At 36.5% G+C, this 22,172-nt stretch overlaps 1 protein-coding gene across 5 annotated transcripts in view; it reads right to left on the reverse strand.

Annotated features, from left to right (window-relative positions):
- The window catches only part of XRN1 (5'-3' exoribonuclease 1), a 117,915-nt gene that overhangs the window by 28,600 nt on the left and 67,143 nt on the right, over positions 1-22,172 (reverse strand). For all 5 annotated transcript variants that reach the window (XR_011527199.1, XR_011527198.1, XR_011527197.1 and 2 more), the window contains exons 23-32: positions 21,381-21,479; positions 18,632-18,747; positions 18,060-18,206; positions 13,819-13,908; positions 13,305-13,440; positions 9,157-9,213; positions 8,889-9,021; positions 5,949-6,018; positions 3,137-3,344; positions 1,994-2,089 (exon numbers count right to left, since the gene is read on the reverse strand). Coding sequence is in view for 2 of the 5 variants with exons in the window: in XM_008507789.2 (XP_008506011.1) it covers positions 1,994-2,089; positions 3,137-3,344; positions 5,949-6,018; positions 8,889-9,021; positions 9,157-9,213; positions 13,305-13,440; positions 13,819-13,908; positions 18,060-18,206; positions 18,632-18,747; positions 21,381-21,479 (1,152 nt within the window). In the remaining 3 variants the exon portion in view is untranslated. The remainder of the gene's footprint in view (positions 1-1,993; positions 2,090-3,136; positions 3,345-5,948; positions 6,019-8,888; positions 9,022-9,156; positions 9,214-13,304; positions 13,441-13,818; positions 13,909-18,059; positions 18,207-18,631; positions 18,748-21,380; positions 21,480-22,172) is intronic.

Here is a 22,172-nt window from a genome sequence, read left to right on the forward strand (position 1 = left end):
CAACTGTCCAACTCTCTATTTCCACTTAAATATTTAATATACATCTCAAACTTAACCATGTCCAAAACTGAACTCCTAATCTTCTTCTACAAAGCTACTTGACCCGCAATATTCCACAACTCAGTTAACAGCCATTCTATCCTTTCAGTTACTCAGATCTTAAAAGTGACATCCTTTAATCCATTCTCTCTTTAACTCCCATATCCAGTTCATCATCAGCTGGCAATCCCTTTCAAATATGTCTAGAATTTGACCACTTCTCACAGGCTCCTACTACCCTGGTCCAAGTCAAGATCAACTCTAACTTGATTTCAGTAGTCTCCTAATTAATTTCTATTTCCATCCTGGCTCCTCTGCATTCTATTCTCAACATAGCAGGCTTGATAGTATCAAGATAGAGTGATACTATTAAAAGGTAAGTCAGATCATGTCACTCTGCAGCTCAAAACGCTCCACTGATTTCCCATCTTGTTGAGTAAAAGCCAATGTCCTTAAATTGCCCAGAAGGTCCTGCATGGTATTGTGTCACCTAACTACATTTCCCACAATTCACCCTACTGATTCAATCATAATGGTCCTCTTTTCTCTTCCTTCAGTATGCTAGGGATGGTTCCCATCAAGAGGGCCTTTGAATTTGTCTGGAATACTCTTCCCTCAGATATCTATGTCCCCTACCCCTCATTTCATTCAAATATTTGCTCAAAGGTTATCTGATCATTCCATTTGAAACTGCAAAACCTCCCCTCCCCTTCCCCTGAAATTCCCTATCCTCTTTCTTGTAATTTTTCTCAAACTTATATATTATCATCTAATATATCATGCAATTTACTTATTTACTGTCCTCTCCTCCTTGGAATACTAATTGTTTGAGGGCCAGGATTTTTGTTTTGTTTACAGCTATATTCTCACTGCATAGAACAACGCCTGGCATATGGGAGGTACTCCATAGATACGTGTTGAATGAATGAATAATAACAAAGCACTCCTGAAGAATGAGTGGTTAGCAGTAACAGAGAGAGGAAAAGAGGGTTTGAAAATCTGGATATGGATTACACTTAGGTAGAAAGAATTATAGATGATGTAAGGAAAATTTATAATAGCTTATTGGCATAGGAGACCTGTGTATTTTGTCACTCTCATTTTTTATGTTTATTTTACCATCATTCCCTTTGCTATTTTCCCCCCTCTAGCTCTGATAACACTATTATCACTAGAGGCCATTAGAATAAATGAGGTTCACATAGTATAGGCTATTGGTTTATAAACCTGAGAGAACATTCCTTCTCGAACTAAGCTGAGAAGATTGGTCAGTAACTAGCAAAACATGTAGTAGGAATTCATTCCTTTAATTCTTCCTTTTTTTAATTTGAGTCTATCCTTTTAGCAGAATTTCTTTCCTCTTCTTAATCTCTAGCAAGAATGTGTATTTGCTCATTCATATTTAAGACAACCAACTGCCAGCATAAAGCTACACATTCAAGTGGAAATGAATAAGTTAATGAGTGCCCTTAAGGCCTTTGTTGAATTTAAAATACAGTCACATGTGCTGCATAACGATATTTTGGTCAATGATGGACTGCATATACAACAGTGGTCCCACAAGATTAGTACCATAGAGCCTAGGGGTGTAGTAGGGTGTACCATCTACGTTTGCGTAAGTACATTATGACGTTTGCACGACAAAAATGCCTAATGACATATTCCTCAGAACGTATTCCTGTCGTTAAGCGATGGCTGACTGTATCGTTACTATGATTTTGTAAACAACTAAAAAAAAGTCCAAAATTGATTTAAAAAGAAAATTATGTATATTCTCACTGACTGGTCCAAAAACTTTTATATATGGCTGAAGAGAATTATGAAAATTCATGATCAAAACTGTTATTTCTATTCTATGAGATTTCAGGAGAAGATTAATCATTGCATACCTGAAAGAGAAATATAAAAAGTATATTTTTTAACATTAAATGTCCATCAAACAAGGTATACTAACCTTCTCTTGTAGACTTGGCTGAAAGTGCTGAACCTTTCCGGATCCCTGTAAGGACTGCCAAATGCTGCAAAACTCATCATCATCTTTAGTAGGTACCTGGCAAAACACAAAAAAATTCTTAAGGAACTGAAACGTGAAAAAATAAAGATTCCTTAAAAAAATCAAATAATTTATTCATTAAAGTTATGTAGTGGTAGGATACTTAACTTTCATTATCTGAAATTCCAGTTCTTTTTTTCTAGAGCTCAGCATAATAATAATAAAAGTATTTTATTGGAGTGAAAATGGTCTTCTTCATATGTAATTTTTTGAACAGTTTTCTTGAAAAGTATTTAAAGCATAACAAACGCTTCAAAAGATTACACGGAATCAATATTGCTACTAACAGATTTCTTTTGTCTTCCAAAGCACTGACATATTATCTCATTCAAACTAACGTTTGACGATTTTATTTTTAAAATCTTCACCTTACACAAAACTAATCTAATAGATTAAAAAATCAGCTATTACTTACGGAGAACTGATTTCATCCAGATTAAAACTGTGGAAAAATATGCACCAAAATTTAACACGGTTACCTATGAGATTTGAGAGGATTTCTGCTTCTCTTTCCTTTGTTATTATCTACTTATCTGTGTTTTCTAATTAGTCTACAATAAACATGTATTAATTGCATTAAAGAGTGTGGTTAAGATTTGGCGCCATGGAATTAAATAAAGTGTCTCACACAAAGCAATTCAGTTTTTCCCAGGAAGATGAAATAAAGGAAATAACCCAGGAGCTGCATGGTGGAAACTTGAAAATTGCTTATGATTAACATGATGTAGTCTTCTCCCTTTTATCTTTCAAAATTGTCATTTCATAGCAGATACATTTGGGTTATATAAGAAAAAATTAAAAACCTTTTTAAACAGATATTCCCAAGCTCATTATTTAAATAAATGAATTTCTTCTTTAATATAACTACAATTTTATTACAGAAGTAAAATGCTATCAATAGTATACTAGCCTATTAGCTGAAAACAAATCTGGAACTGACTCAAATCAAAACTTTTTAAAAAGCTAACTTGAATTAGGTCGCTTACAAAGTCTGCCGGCGATTTGTAATGGGGGTGGAGAGAAATTAAAGACTGAGAGTCTTACTTGAGTAGGAACAAAAAGTGATTGAGGGGAATGGTTCAGGCCTCCCAAATGCCCAGAGGAAACTGAGGAAGCTGAGCTGTACTGATTCACAGCTGGTTGTGGTTTCACAACGGCCGTCAACTTCTGATTTCCAGTTTCAGAGCGACTCCCATGAGAAAGGTTCACCAAGGCACTTGTCGGCAGTCGATAACCTCTACCAGGTGAACATCTAAAAGCAAAAGTTATATCAAGATCAGAGGGAAATAATACTAAATCTGCTAGGGAGCAGAAGAATCAAGTAATTTTTGGGTGGACAACCCATAATCCATAATCTGAATTAATAAATATCACTTTTAAATTCAGTTCAGGAACTTGAAATCATAGAAAGATCTCAATTTATAAGATGATACATTTCTGAAAGTTTCCAAATAGACTATTCAGTGCTATGAAGTGGGGAGAAAAGACTATTCTAGAGGTATGGTTCTGGAAGTGCGAATGTGTGTTAGTTTGCCCTCAGAATGCTTGCAACATAACAACTAACTAAAAGTTTATGAATTAAATGTTAGACTTCTTTAAAAAATTGGTTTGTACCATCTGGGCTACGAAAGCGCAGGAGCTACCGGAGTGTGGAGCCATTCTTAGTGTGGCTCTACCCACACAACAGGGCAAAGGTTAGCTGTGATCACATTTGTCTCTGGATCAACTGTTGAGTCCAGCCCTTTTTTATCCTCATCTTCCCATCTTAAAGTCCTGGACCTGGCTTATGAGACAAGTATTTGTGGTTTCCTTCCTTCCTGGCCTGATAAGTATTAGATATTAAAATAAGGCTTCTCGTGTCAAAAGTTTTCACCTCTATCACCTATTTTTTTCTCTCTGAGAATACAATTTCCTTATATTACAAGATCATGGAGAAATAGAATTCTTTTATGAGAAGTCTTTTTAAGATTGCTAGATGGGGCCAGCCCTGTGGCCGAGGGGTTAAGTTCGTGCACTCCACTGAGGCGGCCCAGGGTTTTGTTGGTCCGAATCCTGGGTGCGGACATGGCACCACTCATCAGGCCAGGCTGAGGTGGTGTCCCATATGCTACAACTGGAAGGACCCACAACTAAGAATACACAACTATGTACTGGGGGGCTTTGGGGAGAGAAAGCAAAAAAATAAAGTCTTTAAAAAAAAAAAAGGATTGCTAGAAAATACTTTTGTGAGAATTATGCTTAAAGATTCTGCATTATAGAAATGAATATACTGTAGGCAGGTAACCTTTTACACAGCTCTCTATCCCTCAAGAAATTCACTGCCTCTACCTAGAAGGGGAAAAAAAGAGACTGAGAAAAAAAAAAAAGTTAATCATCTTCAAAACATACTTTCAAAGTAATCGGGCTAAGGTTACTGGTAATCAAACATTCTCATGAAAAATAAAATCAGATATGGGACTCAGACTCCACTGTTGCATATGAAGAGTACAGACAGGATAGTCTTTGGGCAACAGGCACATTCAAATTGCAAAACAATAATAGCTTTCTGAAGGTGATCACTTGGTATAAGGACTGAAGATTGTGATTTTATGCAAAGAGGCTAAACAAGCATAATCGATTTTTTATTTTAATTACCCACTAATCAAAATAGAGGAGAAAAAGAAACTAAGCTAATTTCAGTTCAGTTTTCTAATTGGTTTTCAGAAGAGAGAAAGGAAAACTGGTAAGGATTTCATTTAATCCTGACAATAACTTAGTGAAGTATGTATCTTCACCAAAAATGAGGAAATTGAGAGTCAAAATGCTTTTAACTGACCTACCCAAGGTAACACAAAGCTTAAGTGGGAGAGCTCACCCTTTCTAATATTCCACGGTGCCTCTTACTCTATCATGATCTTTTTTCCTGCAACTTTAAACTTTCTATTAGTGTTCCCCCAAAACAGACTTGCCTAAGTCTCACCCGTGTTAAACTAAAAACAAACAAGACAATCCTCTTCCTTTAAACCTTCTAACTTCCAGTTATTGTTTCTTCTCTTCATAGTCGAACTTCTCAGAGTTCAGCTCAATCTCCTGCCTCCATTATTACATCTGCCATTCACTCCTCAAACCACCACAATCTAGCTTGAGCAGCCACAACTCTGCTAAAACAGGTGGCAAAGACTTATAACACGTCACTAAATTCAAAGACTGTTTCTACTCCTCAAGTTATTTAACCACTAAAAAAATGCAAATCTGATCATGGCACACCTCTGATTCTGATGGTTTTACATTGCTTTGAGGATGAAGACCAAGAAGATACTAAGATCCCTAACATGTCCTGAAAGTTGGCTTACAAGTTCCTGCACAGTGTGGTCCTTGCTTTTCTCTCTTACTCTCATCTTACGTAGTTGCTGAAATTCAGACACACTTGCATTCTTTCAGTTTTTTTGAATGACTGAAAATGTCCTTTGTTGCATATTCTATTCCCTCTTCCTGACCACGTGTCACTCTTCCTCCCTCTTCCCCCAGTTAATTATTATTCATTCTTTAAGTCCCATCTTACATATCACTTCCTCAAGAAAGTTTTTCTGGAACTCTCAGGACAGGTCATACTCTTATAGAAACCTGAACTTCTCCTTCCCAGCACTTGTCACATTTTAATTAAATAATACCGTAATCAGTTACTTAATTATCTCCCTCACTAAAATGAAATCTCCATGAGAGTAGAAAGCATGTCTGACATTCACTGTTACACTGCCAGTAGCAAGTATGATGTCTCACACATAACAGGAATTCAAATCGTGGACAAATAAGTAATGTAAAGTCAATGGCCACATGGAGATCTTCACAAAGTATAACTATCATCTTAAACACAAACCTTATTGTTAAGCCTCCAGGAAATTCTTCATCAAATAATACTTCAAATAGTACATCAGCTTCTCTATTAGCTGTTAAAAAAAAGAGAAAGATTTAAAAATCACATTACAAAAAACCAGCATATAACTTTGTGGCGTGTAAGAAGCATTACAACTATCAAAAAACAGTGTGGGGGAATACAGACAGTAAATGAAAAGGAAATAAGCTCACAGATTACCTTACTGGTATTAATTTAAGGTAAAATAATAATATTTAAAATTAAATGCTGTGAGGATTAATTAGACTTTTCTCACTGCTTTTGTATATGTTTGAAATTATTCATAATAAGAGCTAACAGAAGAGATAATTTTGCAATTTGCAGTTTAGAGGGTCTTGCATTAAGATAGACAAAAGACAATGAAGATTTGAAAACATGGCAGTAATGAGAGAAATAAACTAGAGAGAATAGATACATCATTAGATAGAACTGGCAGGAGTTCGTGACTTGTGGTGATAAAAAGGATGGAGATGCCAAAGATGATTCCAAAGTTCTGGCTGAGATGACTTGGTAGATTACAGATGTCATAATTGAGACATGAGGCACATGGGAAAGACAGTGGTGCAATCAACTCAGAGAGAAGCAGAGAAGAATAAATTTGGCAGAGAGCATGATGAGACATATCTGAGGAGATTAAATTTACCAAAAACACCAAGGTAAAGTGAAGTAATTAGCTATAATAAAGTTTTGAATTCTAAGCTCAAATTAATAATAAAGTTTACCATATAACTTCAGAATTGACTCGCTCTTTCTCTCCATCCTCTTTCTATTCTGTTGGTTGTGTTTCTCTGGAGAACCCCGACTAATACAATATCTGATCCCATGCTAGCCCGTGGTAGGGGTGAGCGGATGTCTCTCCCATCCCCAGGCTCTTGTTGCCCAGTTGCAAGCAGGCTTGCAGAGCTCACCCATTCTCCACCACCCAGCTAGCCCTTTCAACCTGACACTTTTACCTGAAATCTAAACCCAAGAAAGTGAGGCTCAATGAGAGGCAGCAGTTTCTCCTCTGAAGGCTTAAGTCCCACCTTCTAGGCTCTCATTTCCTGTCTCAGGAAGGGGCCACTTCCTCAAAAGATTATTGACAAGAGGACTGTTCATTCCCTTTAGTGGAGATGACTATGGAGATGAGGTCTCAGCTGAGGGCAGTAATGACAAAATATTTCCCTTCATATTCTGTGTCTACGCAGACATGGTTGATCAATGACAGAGCTCTTTTCCACTTCGCCTTACGTGTATCTTTAAAATCCTTCTCAAGACAACATTCCAAGCGGTCACTATTACTGTTAGGAGCTGTCAGGAGAAAGGAAACTTTGATGTTATTGGAGTCCCAAGGCCTTATCAGGACAAGCTAGAGTACAATCCAATAAAGCTGAAAGCTGAGCAGCTGATGCAGTGGTTGAGCAGCAGGAGGGTTGCTTCACTGCACCCATCTGACCCCCACCATCCCTAGCCCAGATCCTCCTGTCTCCATTTCCAGCGGCCAGAAATACATCCAAGAAATTCAAAAAAGAATCATGGAAAAAAATTCTCTTTTAGAGGTATGTGGGCAGGGAAGACCCCAATAGTATGTGCAGATGGAAAATGTGGAGAACCACTGCTCATAGTTAGGTAAGAATCAGGGGAAAGAGTTTAAATCCCAGCTCTGCCACGTACCTGTGTAGACACAGGTGGGTCACTTAACCTCTCAGGTAAAATTAAATAACACCTACCTCTCAGGTGGTTTTGAGGGTTTAATGCAAAATGTCAAAGTGCCTGGCACATCGCTGGAACTAAATAAGCAGTTCTCTTAGATTCACGGCCTTCCTGTTTTCCTCCTTTCTGGGCAGTGAGACCAAGGTTGACTGCCTGGGACATGGAAGGACAGTGCTGACAGCACCCTGACCCCTAGGCACCTGATGTGCTGCTTCATGCTGGGGTGACTTCTTCTGGAACCTATGCTGCAAAGCGGCTCACTCCAGGCATCCCTTTGAGGCACATTTAGATCTTTCGCTGCTTCTTCCCTTTTCCCTTCACTATCTCATCTTTTTTTTTTTTGGTAAAAAATACATAACATAAAATTTACCAGCTTAACCATTTTTAAGTGTTCAGTACTGTTAACTACATGCACACTGTTAAGCAACAGATTGATAGGTCTGTTTTATATATATAATCTAGTTGTATTCATAAAAATCAAATTAATACGCATATTTAATTTTCAAATCTTTTAACTGTAAATAAGCTCATATGTCATGTTTATTTATTTCTCAACAGAAATCAAGAGATTACAATGACAATTAAGGTAAAGCTCTGAGCAAGATTAGATGAAAGCCTAACTAAGAGGAAGTGATGAAACTTTTCTCTTGGTTTCATGAAAAACATAGGTAGACCTGCCAAGGTCTTATATAATTTTAATATGCTACATCTATGTGACCAAATTCTCAGCAGCATTTCCTCAACTCCCCCCCACCCTTTTTTTGAGGAAGATTAGCCCTGAGCTAACATCTGCTGCCAATCCTCTTCTTTTTGCTGAGGGAGACTGGCCCTGACCGCACATCCGTACTCATCTTCCTCTATTTGACATGTGGGACACCTCCCACAGCATGGCTTACCAAGCAGTGCCATGTCCACACCTGGGATCCGAACCAGCGAACCCCAGGCTGCCAAAGCAGAACACGTGCACTAATCGCTGTGCCCCTGGGCTGGCCCCTACATCCCCCTTTGTAAAGCATTCCCAGATGATTACACGAGACAGAAAAGGAAAATTGTCTCTGAAAATTAAACTGAAAAAAATTAACTAAAATGTAAAAAGATTTAGTTTTTTTCCTGACTTACTGTTGCTCTCTGCTTAGATATAAAACATACAAATTTGTGTTTTACTTTACAACATAGATGCAGTTGAAGACACGTCAACTGTTGAGACATTACCCCCTTTAATTCCTATGATGGTGCCCCGAAGGCCAACTGGAACTGAAAAGTTCTCTCTCACATTTACAACACGGTCAAAGAGACGGAATTCTGCATCCCGATCAGGAATGACGCCATGCTGCTGTTCTAAAGGCTGAAGAGAAGAAAGCTTTAATTTTTATTATCAATTCTAGTTTAAAAAGTTTGGCTACTAATATATTGAAAACATTTTGTTCCTTCTATACTTTCAAAATAAAAACAACTGTGAATTCTTGGATAGGAAACTTACTCTATACAGCAAATGGGGCTTTACTGTCACTCGCACCTTCTTATTATTCTTTCTTTGCTGAGAAAAGAAAGTTTTAAAAATATTTAAAAAATATTAAATCATAAAATTATTATTCAGTACTTGAACATATCTGAATTTTAAAAAGCCAAATAAAATGATTACTTTTAAGAATAATTGACGTTCTTTAGATGCAGCAAGGAGCAACAAATTCTCACTTAAAAATTTTTTTAAAGTAAATTTATTTTGTTGAAGAATAAGACATATATAAAAGTGCAAAATTGTAAGCATACAGTCTGATGAATTTTTACAGTATGAGAATATCTACATATAACCACACCCAGTTGAAGAAAGAGAACATTACTAAGCACAAGATAAAAATTTCCTCCCAGGGGCTAGCTGCGTGGTCAAGTGGTTAAAGTTCTGTGCGCTCTGCTTCGACGGCCCAGGTTTGCGGGTGCAGATCCTGGGCACAGACCTACTCCACTCAAGGGCCACACTGTGGAGGCATCCCACATACAAAGTAGAGGAAGACTGGCACAGATGTTAGCTCAGGGCCAATCTTCCTCACAAAAAATAAAAGGAATTCCCTCCCAGTTACTAACCTTCCCAAAAGTAACCTTATGTCTAACACAAAAGATTAGATTTGTCTGTTTTGAACTTTCTGTAAATGCTATCCTGTTCAAATGCTTTTTTACCCTGAAAAGAATTGTATACAATAGTCAACAAAAATTTATATTAAAGGAAAAAAAGGTATAAAGGATTGACCTATGTCAATATGGTGGGTTTTTATGGCTACTTATAAAAATTAAGGTGGCATTCATTTAACAAGTCCTTGCTTTTGGAATCTATTGTGAAATTGGCTTTGATCTTGGAATATTTTGATTATCTAAACAATGCTGGAAGAGTTTTCTCCTATCTTTGCTGTTTGTTAATTCTGAGAACTCACACTTAAGCATCAGCTTCCTTCCGTCTGTAAGATGGAAATAATATTACCTGTTCTACCTAATAAAAATATGAGAATAATTTACATCCACTGCAATCCATAACTAGCATTCACGTTAAATTTTTTCAGAAAGTGAATTCCTTCCTAAGAAGAAAAATGGCAGCAGTTTACTTATATGGCAGTCACCTATCTTTAGAACATGGCTTATGGAAATAAGTACAAAAGGGCATAAAACAGCCCCAACCTACTGAGCCCATAAACTATAGAGTTCATGATTTATACATTGTAAAATGCTCAAGCTTTAAACAGAGTCTATTTTCTTTTACGATAGAGACATTTCATTTATTCTTTTAACAGATATTTACTGAGTTCCATTTATGTGCTATGTATTGATCTGGGTGCTGGGGATAAAACAGTGAATTGTTTTTTTATTCTAGTTGAGAGAGACATACAAGAAACAAAATAAGGAAAATATATAACATGTTTGAAGGTAAAAAGCATAGAGGAAAATAAAGTAGGTAAGGAAGATCAGCAGTGGGGGAGAGACTGCAATTTTAAACAGAGTGAACAGGGAAGACCATAGTGACCAGCTGTCTATGTTCCAGCCCACAGCAGACTAGACAGACCAACAGAGCACAATTGGTGCCCACTGACAACAGCAAGAAGAAGAAAGAATATGAGAAGAGATCTAAAGTAATTTTAAAAAGCAGACACAAGAACTGTTACTGGGGTATTGCATATGAAAAAACAACCCTGTGAGCTCTAATACATCCCTAGGCATTGTTACATTATAGCATTGATTAGAGGATATGGCACTCAAACCTGATTCATTAGGCAAATTAACAAACCAGGGAATTTCACAAGAGGCCCCAACCCAGAGCTACTAAATGAGAAGTTCTGGGGCCTGGTTACTCAAAATGCGCTCACCTGGGAGCTTGCTAGAAATGCAGAATCTCAAGCCTCATCCTAGACCTACTGAATCAGAATCTGTATTTTAACAAGATCCCCCAGTGATCTGTTGGCAACTCAAGTTTGAGAAGTACTGCTCTAGAGGTAGAATCCAGAGTGTGTTTTTTTTTAAAAAGCTTTATCAGTAACCTTTTTCTTTTTTGAGGAAGATTAGCCCATAGCTAACATTTGCTGCCAATCCTCCTCCTTTTTTTTGCTGAGGAAGACTGACCCTGAGCTAACACCCATGCCCATCTTCCTCTATTTTATGTGGGATGCCTGCCACAGCATGGCTTGACAAGCGGTGTGTAGGTCCACACCCGGGATCTGAACTGGCAAACCCCAGGCTGCCGAAGCGGAATGTGTGAATTTAACCACTGCGCCACTGGGCTGGCCCCCTCTCTTAGTAATTTTGATAATTAACTGGGCTTGGGAACCACTTCCAATGAGAAAACTACTGATACTTTTAATGATGACTGTGTATTATAAAGAAAAGTTTAAACTATGTTCAGAAGTTTGTGCTTATCTTTTAGTTTTTCCTCCTTCTTTTATTACCCTAATAACATTATAACACTAAGAGGAAAAGAAAATCACTCATAACTGCTCCTCCTTGATGCATTAACAGTCTTTTAAAAAATTCCTGTCTTATCTATATGCACACATTTAAAAATTGTAATCAAACTAATAGACTACAAGCTTGTATATGTATCTTCTCTTTATAAGTAAGTGGAAATGTGTAAAACATTTTAGAAAGCTCTGTATCCAAATGGGTTAAACTAAAATTTGGGGGCTTAAAGTTGTAAACTTTTGTTAAGTGGAAACATTTCAAAAACAATGCTAGACAAATAGATTTTACTCTACATTGAAAGACAATTAAAAAGAACCATAATTTTCTATCCTCAGCAGAATACCAATGACCTTTCAAAAACATCAAACTCTTGGCACTGAGCCTTCTATTTTTTCCTAAAAAGAAAGAGTCATCTAGCGGTGATTTTCCAGACTCTATTCATAGCTCTTGAATGTGTGATAACAGAATTCAAATAATAATAGCTAAGCAATATTAGGCATTAATAATAATAGCTAGGCATTATTAGCAGGAGTTTACATGTATTAACTCAGTTAATCTTCTTGATGACCCCATGAGGTAGGTATTATTCTACTCTCATTTTACCAATGAGGAAATGGAGGCATGGAAAGGTCAACTATCTTGCCTAAGATAGAAGGTACTGAAAGAGGGATGAGGGAAGATGACTTCAGAGGCCAGACCTCAACTTACTCTGCTACTAGCTCAAATAAGACAATGCTGTGTTAGTAAAGCGGTATCATTTTAATAAAAAGGGAAATGTGTGAAAAATAAAATTGAAAGTTAAAAAAAGGAATATAATCAATCCATTTTCTATGACATCAAGACAGGGAATCAGAAATAGATAAAATAGTTAAGCCTACACAGAACATTATTGCTTTTTAAAATCAAGACATAAAAAAATAGGATAGATTGAGTGGGATTTCAAAAATACTTAGTAACTGAATGAGTTTGTGAGTGGAAAAGTATATTTGAGAATGGTTCTGTAAAAGTGAATTAAATAAAATTTTTATATTCTATAAAAAGATGAATTGTATCTTTAAAGAACTCAGAATAGGAAGGAATAGGGAATTAACTTTATTTCTCAATCACAAACTTTCTATTTTGACTAGATTCACAAAATATTGTTAAAATTAGAAACACTATAAGGACATAAACTTTAAATGCTATGCCTTCTGTATATTGAAGTGCATTTATATTTATTCAGATAAACTTACTAATGGACCCTGGAAATGACTAGAAAATTTTTTAAAATTAAAGGATAGTATAATTTCCATTTTATTTAATTTACTTTTTTGCTGAGGAAGATGTGCCCTGAGCTAACATCTGTTTTCAATCTTCCTCCCTTCTTGAGTGAGGAAGATTAGACCTGAGCTAAAATCTGTGCCAATTTTCCTCTGTTTTATGTGGGTTGTTGGCACATCATGGCTGATGAGTGGTGTAGGTCCATGGCCAGGATCTGAACCTGTGAACCTGCGCTGCTGAAGTGGAGTGTGCTGAATTTAACCACTAGGTTATGGGGCTGGCCCCCAAAATTATAGGATAATTTGACATAAATCAGAATCACTGAGTATGTTTTATTTGGTTGAAATACAAATAAATTATTTGTAGAATAACATATAGTCCATTTAACTTCAAATATCATCAATAATCTTGGTTACTGAAAATAAGTACCTTGCACTTTTCAACTTCTTCTTCGATTTTCTCAACAATAGCTGCATCCAGAATTTGTAAATCACAAGAAGAACGAGACAACGTACTGACAGGATGTCCCTTTAGCCATGTAATAATTTCTTGAACTTTCTCAGCACTACATTAAAAAAACAATAATTTTTTCATATTGATTAAAAGCTTCAGAGGGTTTACATAAAAGAAATGAGGGCTGTGAATTATAAAAGCATTAAATGTATAATAATTAATCACTACACTTAATTGGGACTATTTATAAATCTAATATAAATACAGCCATGTTACTTCTCAGTAATAAAAAAATCACAAAAATTAGTTTAAGAGTACTTTACTGATGTAAATAAAATAAAAAATTACACTAAGATCTTAAAGCCAAGAGAAAACAATACAAAACCCTCTCCAAAAAAGTAATATAAATTCTTGATAAACCAGTTGCTATACCTTTCACTAGAACCACTAAGTTGAACTATGGGCAATAAATACAACAAATTTTGCTTACCCGTTCTCGTTTTCTCCAGGCCAAATGTCATCTTCATAGAACACATCCTCTTGGCTATTTTTGGCTATATAACAAAATAATTCTGGAGCTCTAGCCAAACAAACAACGAAAATATTGCTTTAAAAAATATATATGGCTAACTTAACATAAATTTCCTGTCAAATAATTATGGATCCTAAGGGGACACATAAAATACACTGAGAACTGATTATTATATACAGAGTATTAGTAAGGGATAGAGACTAAAAGATTTGAAAGTATTCATAGGCCTTCAAAAAACTAAGAAGCTGAGGGAGAAATGAATAAACTGTAACAAACTTCCATTACTTATAAACTTTAATTACTGACTCTATCCTTCTGAGATCATAATGGCAGGTGATAAATGAACAAAAATAATATCTACACGTTCACTTTCTAATTTTCACAACAAAGCTGTAGCACTCCACAACAGAGCAAGTGAAATACACTAAAAGTTTCTTTTGACATTCCTCAAAACTTCATTGCTCCCTGAATAGTGCAGGACTTTCAAATACACATAGTAGACTACAGATGCTTATTTTTGCTCCGTTCCCAAACCACTAAAAGAACAGTAAAGTATAAAAAAGGGTATAGACTTAGAAAGACAGGTGAAGAGAGAAGCAGAGAATCTGACAGAATATATGAGTTGTCAACAAAATTTTAGAAATTGGAAACTGGATGGATAAGAGTTAACTAATTTGACAAAGAGGAATAAGTTGCACCTTAAGCCACCAGTGTGAGAAGTCAACAAGAAGCAACTTGAACTGTAGAAGTCCGCGAAAGCTCAGGAATTATGGGCTCCAGGTACATTTTAACGCTGTAGTATTGGGTGAAGTTTAATAGGCTTTTGGTCAAAAATTTGTATAACAAGCAGTTAGACAGTCATGTGGTTACTTTCCGCCCCAGCATAAGACCTGCAGTTTATCCTCTGGAGAGGTTGAATAGGGGCTGCTCTAGCCTTGGGTATACGAGGCAAAGGGATTTGGGTGGGTGGGTGGGTGGGGTGTGAGGAGAGGATAGGTGTCATACTGAAGACGGGATTAATGAAAGTGTAACTACTATGCAATGTGCCACTAGGAAGCAGGCTGGCAAGTATAACATCTTTAGCAAGCTGACTCTGAGATGGAGATACACATTCAGGAAGTTTATCAGCAAGTGCTTGTGGAATCAACACCTGTGGAAGGGAAGAAAAAAGGGAAGGAAACAGAATTGGGCACAGGGAGAAGTTGGGCTGTGATTTATTCTTAATGAACTCGTTGGCCAGTCCCACAGAGATCTCAAACTAGACTTGTCCTGAACTGGGGCAATCAGTGTGGCTGGGCCTTTAAACCTTGCTGATCAGGTATTAGGTCTGTGGCTGTTGTGGGAAGGAGACATCACTTCAGGTGAAGCGGTTCTCTCCTGCCAGGTAATTCCTGAAAAGGACTCACAGCTGAGGGCTGTCAGACAGCAGTAGTCCTGCCGCCAAGGGAATAGGTCCTTCAGTCCTGCAGGGAGATCTGCGGGAGTGTATCACAGTATCTGCTACGTCATGAGACCCCCTTTCCCTGGTTAATTAACAGAACACTGGATGTCAGTTTTGTCTCCCACATCTGTCCTCCAAGCAAAAGGCTGGAGGATACCTGTCTGGGAAAACTAGCCAGCCAAAGAGAAAAGATATACATATACGTAGTGATATTTAAAGGTCCTCTGCAGCAATAGACAAATCCCACCTGACAAGCCCCATCAAAGCAAACTAAACTCTGATTATCATTGTTTTTTTTTTTTTAATTTTATTTTTTCCTTTTTCTCCCCAAGCCCCCCGGTACATAGTTGCATATTCTTCGTTGTGGGTCCCTCTAGCTGTGGCATGTGGGATGCTGCCCCAGCGTGGTTTGATGAGCAGTGCCATGTCCGCGCCCAGGACCTAAACCAACGAAACACTGGGCTGCCTGCAGCGGAGCGCGCGAACTTAACCACTCGGCCAAGGGGCCAGCCCCAGTGGTTTTCTTTTTTTTTTAAAGATTTTACTTTTCCTTTTCCTTCCCAAAGCTCCTGGGTACCCAGTTGTATATTCTAGTTGTGGGTCCTTCTAGTTGTGGCATGTGGGATGCCACCTCAGCATGGCTTGATGAGCAGTGCCATGTCCGCGCCCAGGATCTGAACCAGGGAACCCTGGGCTGCTGAAGTGGAGCACGCGAACCTAATCACTCCGCCAGGGGGCTGGCCCCCAAGTCAGCGTTTCACTGCCTCACTCTTAAATATAATTGGATACCAAAGAACTACCAGACAAGTGAAAAAAAATCTTTAACATGAAAGGAGAGATCAAATCAAACAGAAAAAGAAATCAATTTGGAGAAAATAAAAAATATAGAGAACAGAAAAAAAAATCTAGAATTACTGTCTTCAGAGAAATAAAATAAGATATTCATTCATTATAAAACAAGATGCTATGAAAAAGGAATACCAGAGAATAAGGACACACTTTTAGAAATAAAAAATGATTAAATCAAATAGAAATTAAAAAATGGTAGAAAATAAGATAAAGTGGAAGAAATCTCCCACAGACTAGGAGTATAATGATATAGAAAACAAATGAGAAAAGAGAAGAAAAGTAAGAGGATTAATCCAGAAGGTCTAACATTTAACTAACAGGAGTCTCAGAAAAAGACAGCAGGAAAAAATGGTAAAGAGGAAATTATGAAAAAAATAATATAAGAAAGTTTCTCAGAATGGAAGGGCATCAATTTCAAGTCTGAAATGGCTGAACAGCAAAAGGAAAGAAAAAAGAGCCATACTAAGGCACACATCATCCCATTATTAAACAGCACTGGTAAAAGGAAGACTAAAAAGATTTCAGAAAATGAAAATAGGTCACACAAAGATTCAGAATCAGAATGGCACAGGACTTTTTAACAGCAGATTTAAATCAAATTTAAATACAGATTTAATCAAAACTTGTGATAAAACTGTAGTGCGAGGGGAAACATGTATGTGTGCAGGGAGGTGAGCCAACGGGGAATGGGGTCAGTGGAAGAGAGCTAAAGCTTCATCTTTCACGGTAGGAAATCAATGCATATGAAAAGTGGAAAAATCAAGGAAAAGTAGTCTAAATAAGACGTTTTAAAGAAATATGGAAGTGAATAGAAGAAATCATCTAAATTTTCTGATGGTAATATGGGAGTGCATTGTGTTCTCCTCCTAAAAAGATATACTGAAGTTCCTAAGTGCTAGTACCTCAGAACGTGACTTTATTTGGAAATATAGTTTTTATAGAAGAAACAAATTACAATGAGGTCATTAGGATGGATCCTAATCCAGTATGACTGGTTTTCCTTATAAAAAGGGGAAATTTGGACACAGAGACAGACATACACAGAGGAAAGAGGATGTGAAGACACACAGGGAGAACACCACGTGAAGATGAAGGATGCGCACGAAGCCAAGAAACAGACGCATAAGGCTACAAAAATATAGGAGAGGTACGGAACAGTTCCTTCCCTAGCACCTTCAGAGGAAGCATGGCCCTGCCACACCTTGATTTTGGACTTTCAGTCTTCAGAACTGGGAGACAATAAATCACTGCTGTTTTAAACCAACCAGTATGTGGTACTTTGTTCTGGCAGCCCTAGGAAACTAACACAGGGATCCTCGAATATGAGAAGATTAGAAACCAGTGGATCAATGGAAAGAACATTCAACTGTGAACCAGAAGTAAAGATCCTTCCTATAAATCTTTGTTATGGAATAACTAAGTTAACCTTGGTACTCAGTTTTCTCATTTTTATAATGAGGAGTTGACACTTGTTGATCTCGTAGACCATTTTTCAGCAATAAAACTCAGTAATTCTAGGATAGTAATCTACTGTCTGGCAGCATTTTAAGATTCAGGAAAATCCACTACTCCAAGAGTTGTACTGTTTATCCACACTAATTTCCTTACTACTGACACAGACATGCAGAGCAGTAAATAATTTTGACAGCAAGTTAAGGAAAATTTTAACTAAAAGGAGGCCAATTCTCATCATAGTTTTTCATTTCAAATAACTTAAGTACAGTATTTTTCTACTCTATTTAAGCTAATGGCTATGATGCTCTGTGACACAAAATTAGGTTTATATGTATCACGTCACATTTTACTAAAGAAACATCTTTCCTCTAAAACTGATATCAGAAAGGCAAAATAAACAGTTACTACGTTCCTACGTTTTTGGATGCCTGGTAGGATCTTGTTAGACACTCACCTCTCTAAGTACTCGGCAAGAAGTTGTTCTGCTGCAGATGAATACATCCATTCACTTCCAACTTTCTTAGTATATCCAGGTACCTCCTCATTTTTTTTGTTGAATTTGAGATTCAAACCCACATTTGCTTTATGGTCTCCATGAGGGCTGAATTTAAACCACACACACACACACACAAGTTTTAAATTTGTGTCTTTGTCAAACAATAAAAAGTTTTGCTTTCAACTCTTAGAAAAGCTTAGTTTTGATTGTTCTTCTATATTTTAGTTATTACAGTTATTTCCAAAGGAGCAGTAATTGAAAAACTAGAGGAAAGGCTTTGAAACCCAAGTTAACAAAGCATATAAATAGATTATGTAGAGAGGAGAATGAAATAAGAAAATACAAGGAAATATATTACTGAGATTCACACATGCCCTCTGATACCTTTTTTCAAGGTTCAATTTGTTAGCTAAAAATAAGAACTGTCTTTCCAACCACCTAAAACATGTGCCATTTAGATGAAAGATCACCATCAGAGGAATTTATGCATAATTTTAAAGAAAATTCAAATTTCTCTGACATAAACTTACTTTCTCCTAGATCCTCTTCCAATAAAAATACTTCCTGTAAACCTTGAAACAAGGTATCCACTCACTCCAAGGCGACTGGCCAACACATATCCTGGGTTGTACTTTATAGAATATTTCTTTAAATATAAAAACAAAAAGGTCAATTATGGAAACACAAAGCATTCAATCTTATTTCTTTACCTTTAAAAGCTGGAGATAATCAAGACATCACTAACCATTGGACTGTGGCAATATAACGATTCTCAAAAGTAAGTGATCCATTTCCCCCTTTTTTTTTTGAAAGGATCTGTAGGCAGAATTTTTCTGCTCCTCTCTCTCCTTTAAGGACAGAATTCCCAAGGATGGATGAAAAGGGGAGGAAATATACAGTTTGTGAAACTCTCTCGAAAAATAAACTTTACTCTAAGTACTAAATGGCAAACTCTGAAGGCAAGAACTATTTAAAAAAAAAAATAACTTTCATATTCCAAGTAGAGACTGGCAAAGTACCTCGGACAAAATGAGCCTTGATAATGATTACATTGAATTAAAATATGAATATGTCAGCCAACTAGTTGCTACTGAGCAAAATTGAAGTGTCCTTCATATATGGATATAAATAACATTTGTTTCCCCTAAGATTTACTATCATGTGAAAGTAACAAGTATGTATAGGCTCATAATTAATACAGTCAATGAAATGTAACCTTAATTTGTATACTGAAGACACTATGAAGACTGTCAAACTAAAAAAAAGTATCAGATCATATAATTTTTAACCAAAAAGCCAATTACTCACAAATCCAGTACCAACAAGTGTAATCTATCATATACTCCTAACATAATGTACATAATACATACAAATTTATTTTATATGAATTTTATATCTATATACATTAATATTTATATGAATTATATGAATATTTTATATGAGTAAAAAGATATTTTATCACCAACAAAAACAAAATTTCCAGAGATTGGTAAGGAATTAATTCAGTCACCATTTTATTTTTAATGATCATGTCTACAACGACTCCCAAATGGGTAAATTTTTTCAGTGGGCTGGAATATAAAGTCACTACTAAAATATATCAATATGTTAGCAAAGAATGCAACATAGTTTTTTCATCAAGAACATTATCAGATTTAGAAATAATACAGATAAATCCAGTATTCTTTCTGGAATAGATAGGAAGAATTAAGGTAACAGTTCTCTACCACAGGTAGTACCACTTTTCTAATAAGTATTTGGAAAAATGTGTTGGGCACATTCAGTTACAATAACTGGCACTGGCTACTAGCATTTAGTGTCCAGGAGCCAAGGATGTCAACTGTCCTGTCATATACAAGACAGTCCTATTTAACACATAATTGTCCTGTCCCAAATACCAACAGTACTCCTCTTGAGAAATACTATGTCATGGTATAATTAAAAATTAATCAGGGGCTGGCCCCGTGGCCAAGTGGTTAAGTTCCTGTGCTCCACTTCGGGGCCCAGGGTTTCGCTGGTTCGGATCCTGGGTTCAGACATGGTACTGCTCATCAGACCAAGCTGAGGTGGCAGCCCACATGCCACAACCAGAAGGACCCACAACTAAACAACATACAACTATATACTGGGGGGATTTGGGGAGAAAAGCAGGAGGAAAAAAAAAGAAGATTGGCAACATTTGTTAGCTCAGGTGCCAATCTTTAAAAAAAAAAAAACAACAAACAAAATCATCACAAATATCCTAGAAATGTAAAATAAAAAGCTGAGAACATTGGGGTAAAGAAAGAAGAAAGCTTGAGTAAAAGTTACAGAAGGTATGTAAAGAGAAAGAAAGTACACTGGAGAAGGCATGCAGAGCAACACTGTGCACTAGGAAGGGAAAAGGCTCCCTCAGATCTAGAAAAAGGGAGGGATGAAGGAACCCAAGTTCTTCTATCTCCATTGTCTCCCAGAACAGAGCACTAGCTTTGTTATCTAATGGACCACTCTCTCGGTTTCCTGACTATGCTTTCTGAATTCTTTCTCCAAAAGAGAACTGATGGCAAGTTTTAGGGACATCTCTGCCTCCCATAAAGTTTCCTCATGGGTATGCTAATGCCTAATGCCTTAAATTCATTTCACAAGATATAAATCTTTAGATTTTACCATTAGAGAAAATAAAAGTGTAAGTAGCAATAGCTGGCTGATTGCGAATTAATTTCAGTCAAGTTAATTATCCAAACAATCAGTAAGAACAAATGACAGACATCAGGATCTTCCACCCATTTTAACAGGGAAAAATAAAAGGAGGCCAGTGAACATCTTTGGAGAAAAAGGTCCTGAAAAAGGATGCTGTGAAGTTAAATGCAATTTCCCAATTTTCTGTAGGGACTCTTCATCTTTGGCTGAGTAGAGACATATAACCTTTGAAGGAAGGCCATATATCACTTGTAACTAAAAATGCAGGCTTTGATGAATTACGAAAGGTTTAAAAAACCTAAGTCTATTCCTAGAGGGTATGCTAATCAATGTGCTGCTTATAAGCTTGAACACAATAACCCATAATAACCACTATAGATTAGTAATGGTATTTCAGTGATTTTTCTCCCAAAGATCTGCATGAAGTTTTGAGCACGGATTCCATACTTATTTTTAAATAATACTAGATGCAACTTTGAAAGTTTAGTCAGTATTAAGTAAAATATTTGCAATAAATTCAAAGGAGGTGGCAAAAATATCCTTCTAACATTTTTAAAGTTCACCAGTTCTAAATCAAACAATACGAACCACAGTACTCACATGCTGGTTCTGTATTAGAGCATCAAGATTGGGTTCACATGGAATACTGAAAACCACACGAATCCTACCTTCTGTAATCACATCCCCTGACTCCTGAACCTTGGGGGGAAAAAAATCACAGTATGTTTTAGTCTCTTTCACTACATTTTATTTACTTATTTTTCTACTTCTTTGAACAGTGTTTATTATTTCTGAAATACAGTAAGACAATAAAGTTGGATAGTGGAAATTCTCTTGGAATTTGTAAATGGATATGATTACGCTATAAATTTGAGTCACTGTATCCTTGCTTTAACAGCTATTACCAGTCTTTAAAAAAAAAGTTTTATTTGCAAATAATTTCAAACTACCAAAAAGTGGCAAAAATAAAAAGTCAAAGAACACTTGAAAAACATTTACTCAGATTCACCCTATGGTTAACATTTTACTCCGTTTGCTTTAACATTTGTGCTCTGTGTCTGTGTATTTACATACAAGTAATTATTTTTCTGAACTTTTTAAGGGTATATTACAGGTATCACATCTCTTACCCCTAAATATTTCAGTATATATTTCCTAAGAAGAAGGGCATTTGATTGTATAACCACAGTACAGTTATTAGGTACATAAATTTAAATTGATACTTTTATGTAATCTACTGTCCATATTCCAATTTTGTCAGTTGACCTAAAAATGTCCTTTAGGGAAAACTCTTCTCCCTCACTACAGGATCCAGACTAGGATCAGACACTGCGTTTTTGTTTTGCTTGTCACTAACAAACAGTCTGTGAGGAGACACTTTCTAAGACCATG

Source organism: Equus przewalskii, chromosome 15 (genome assembly GCF_037783145.1).
Source record: "Equus przewalskii isolate Varuska chromosome 15, EquPr2, whole genome shotgun sequence".
In the NCBI taxonomy this organism is placed as follows: domain Eukaryota; kingdom Metazoa; phylum Chordata; class Mammalia; order Perissodactyla; family Equidae; genus Equus; species Equus przewalskii.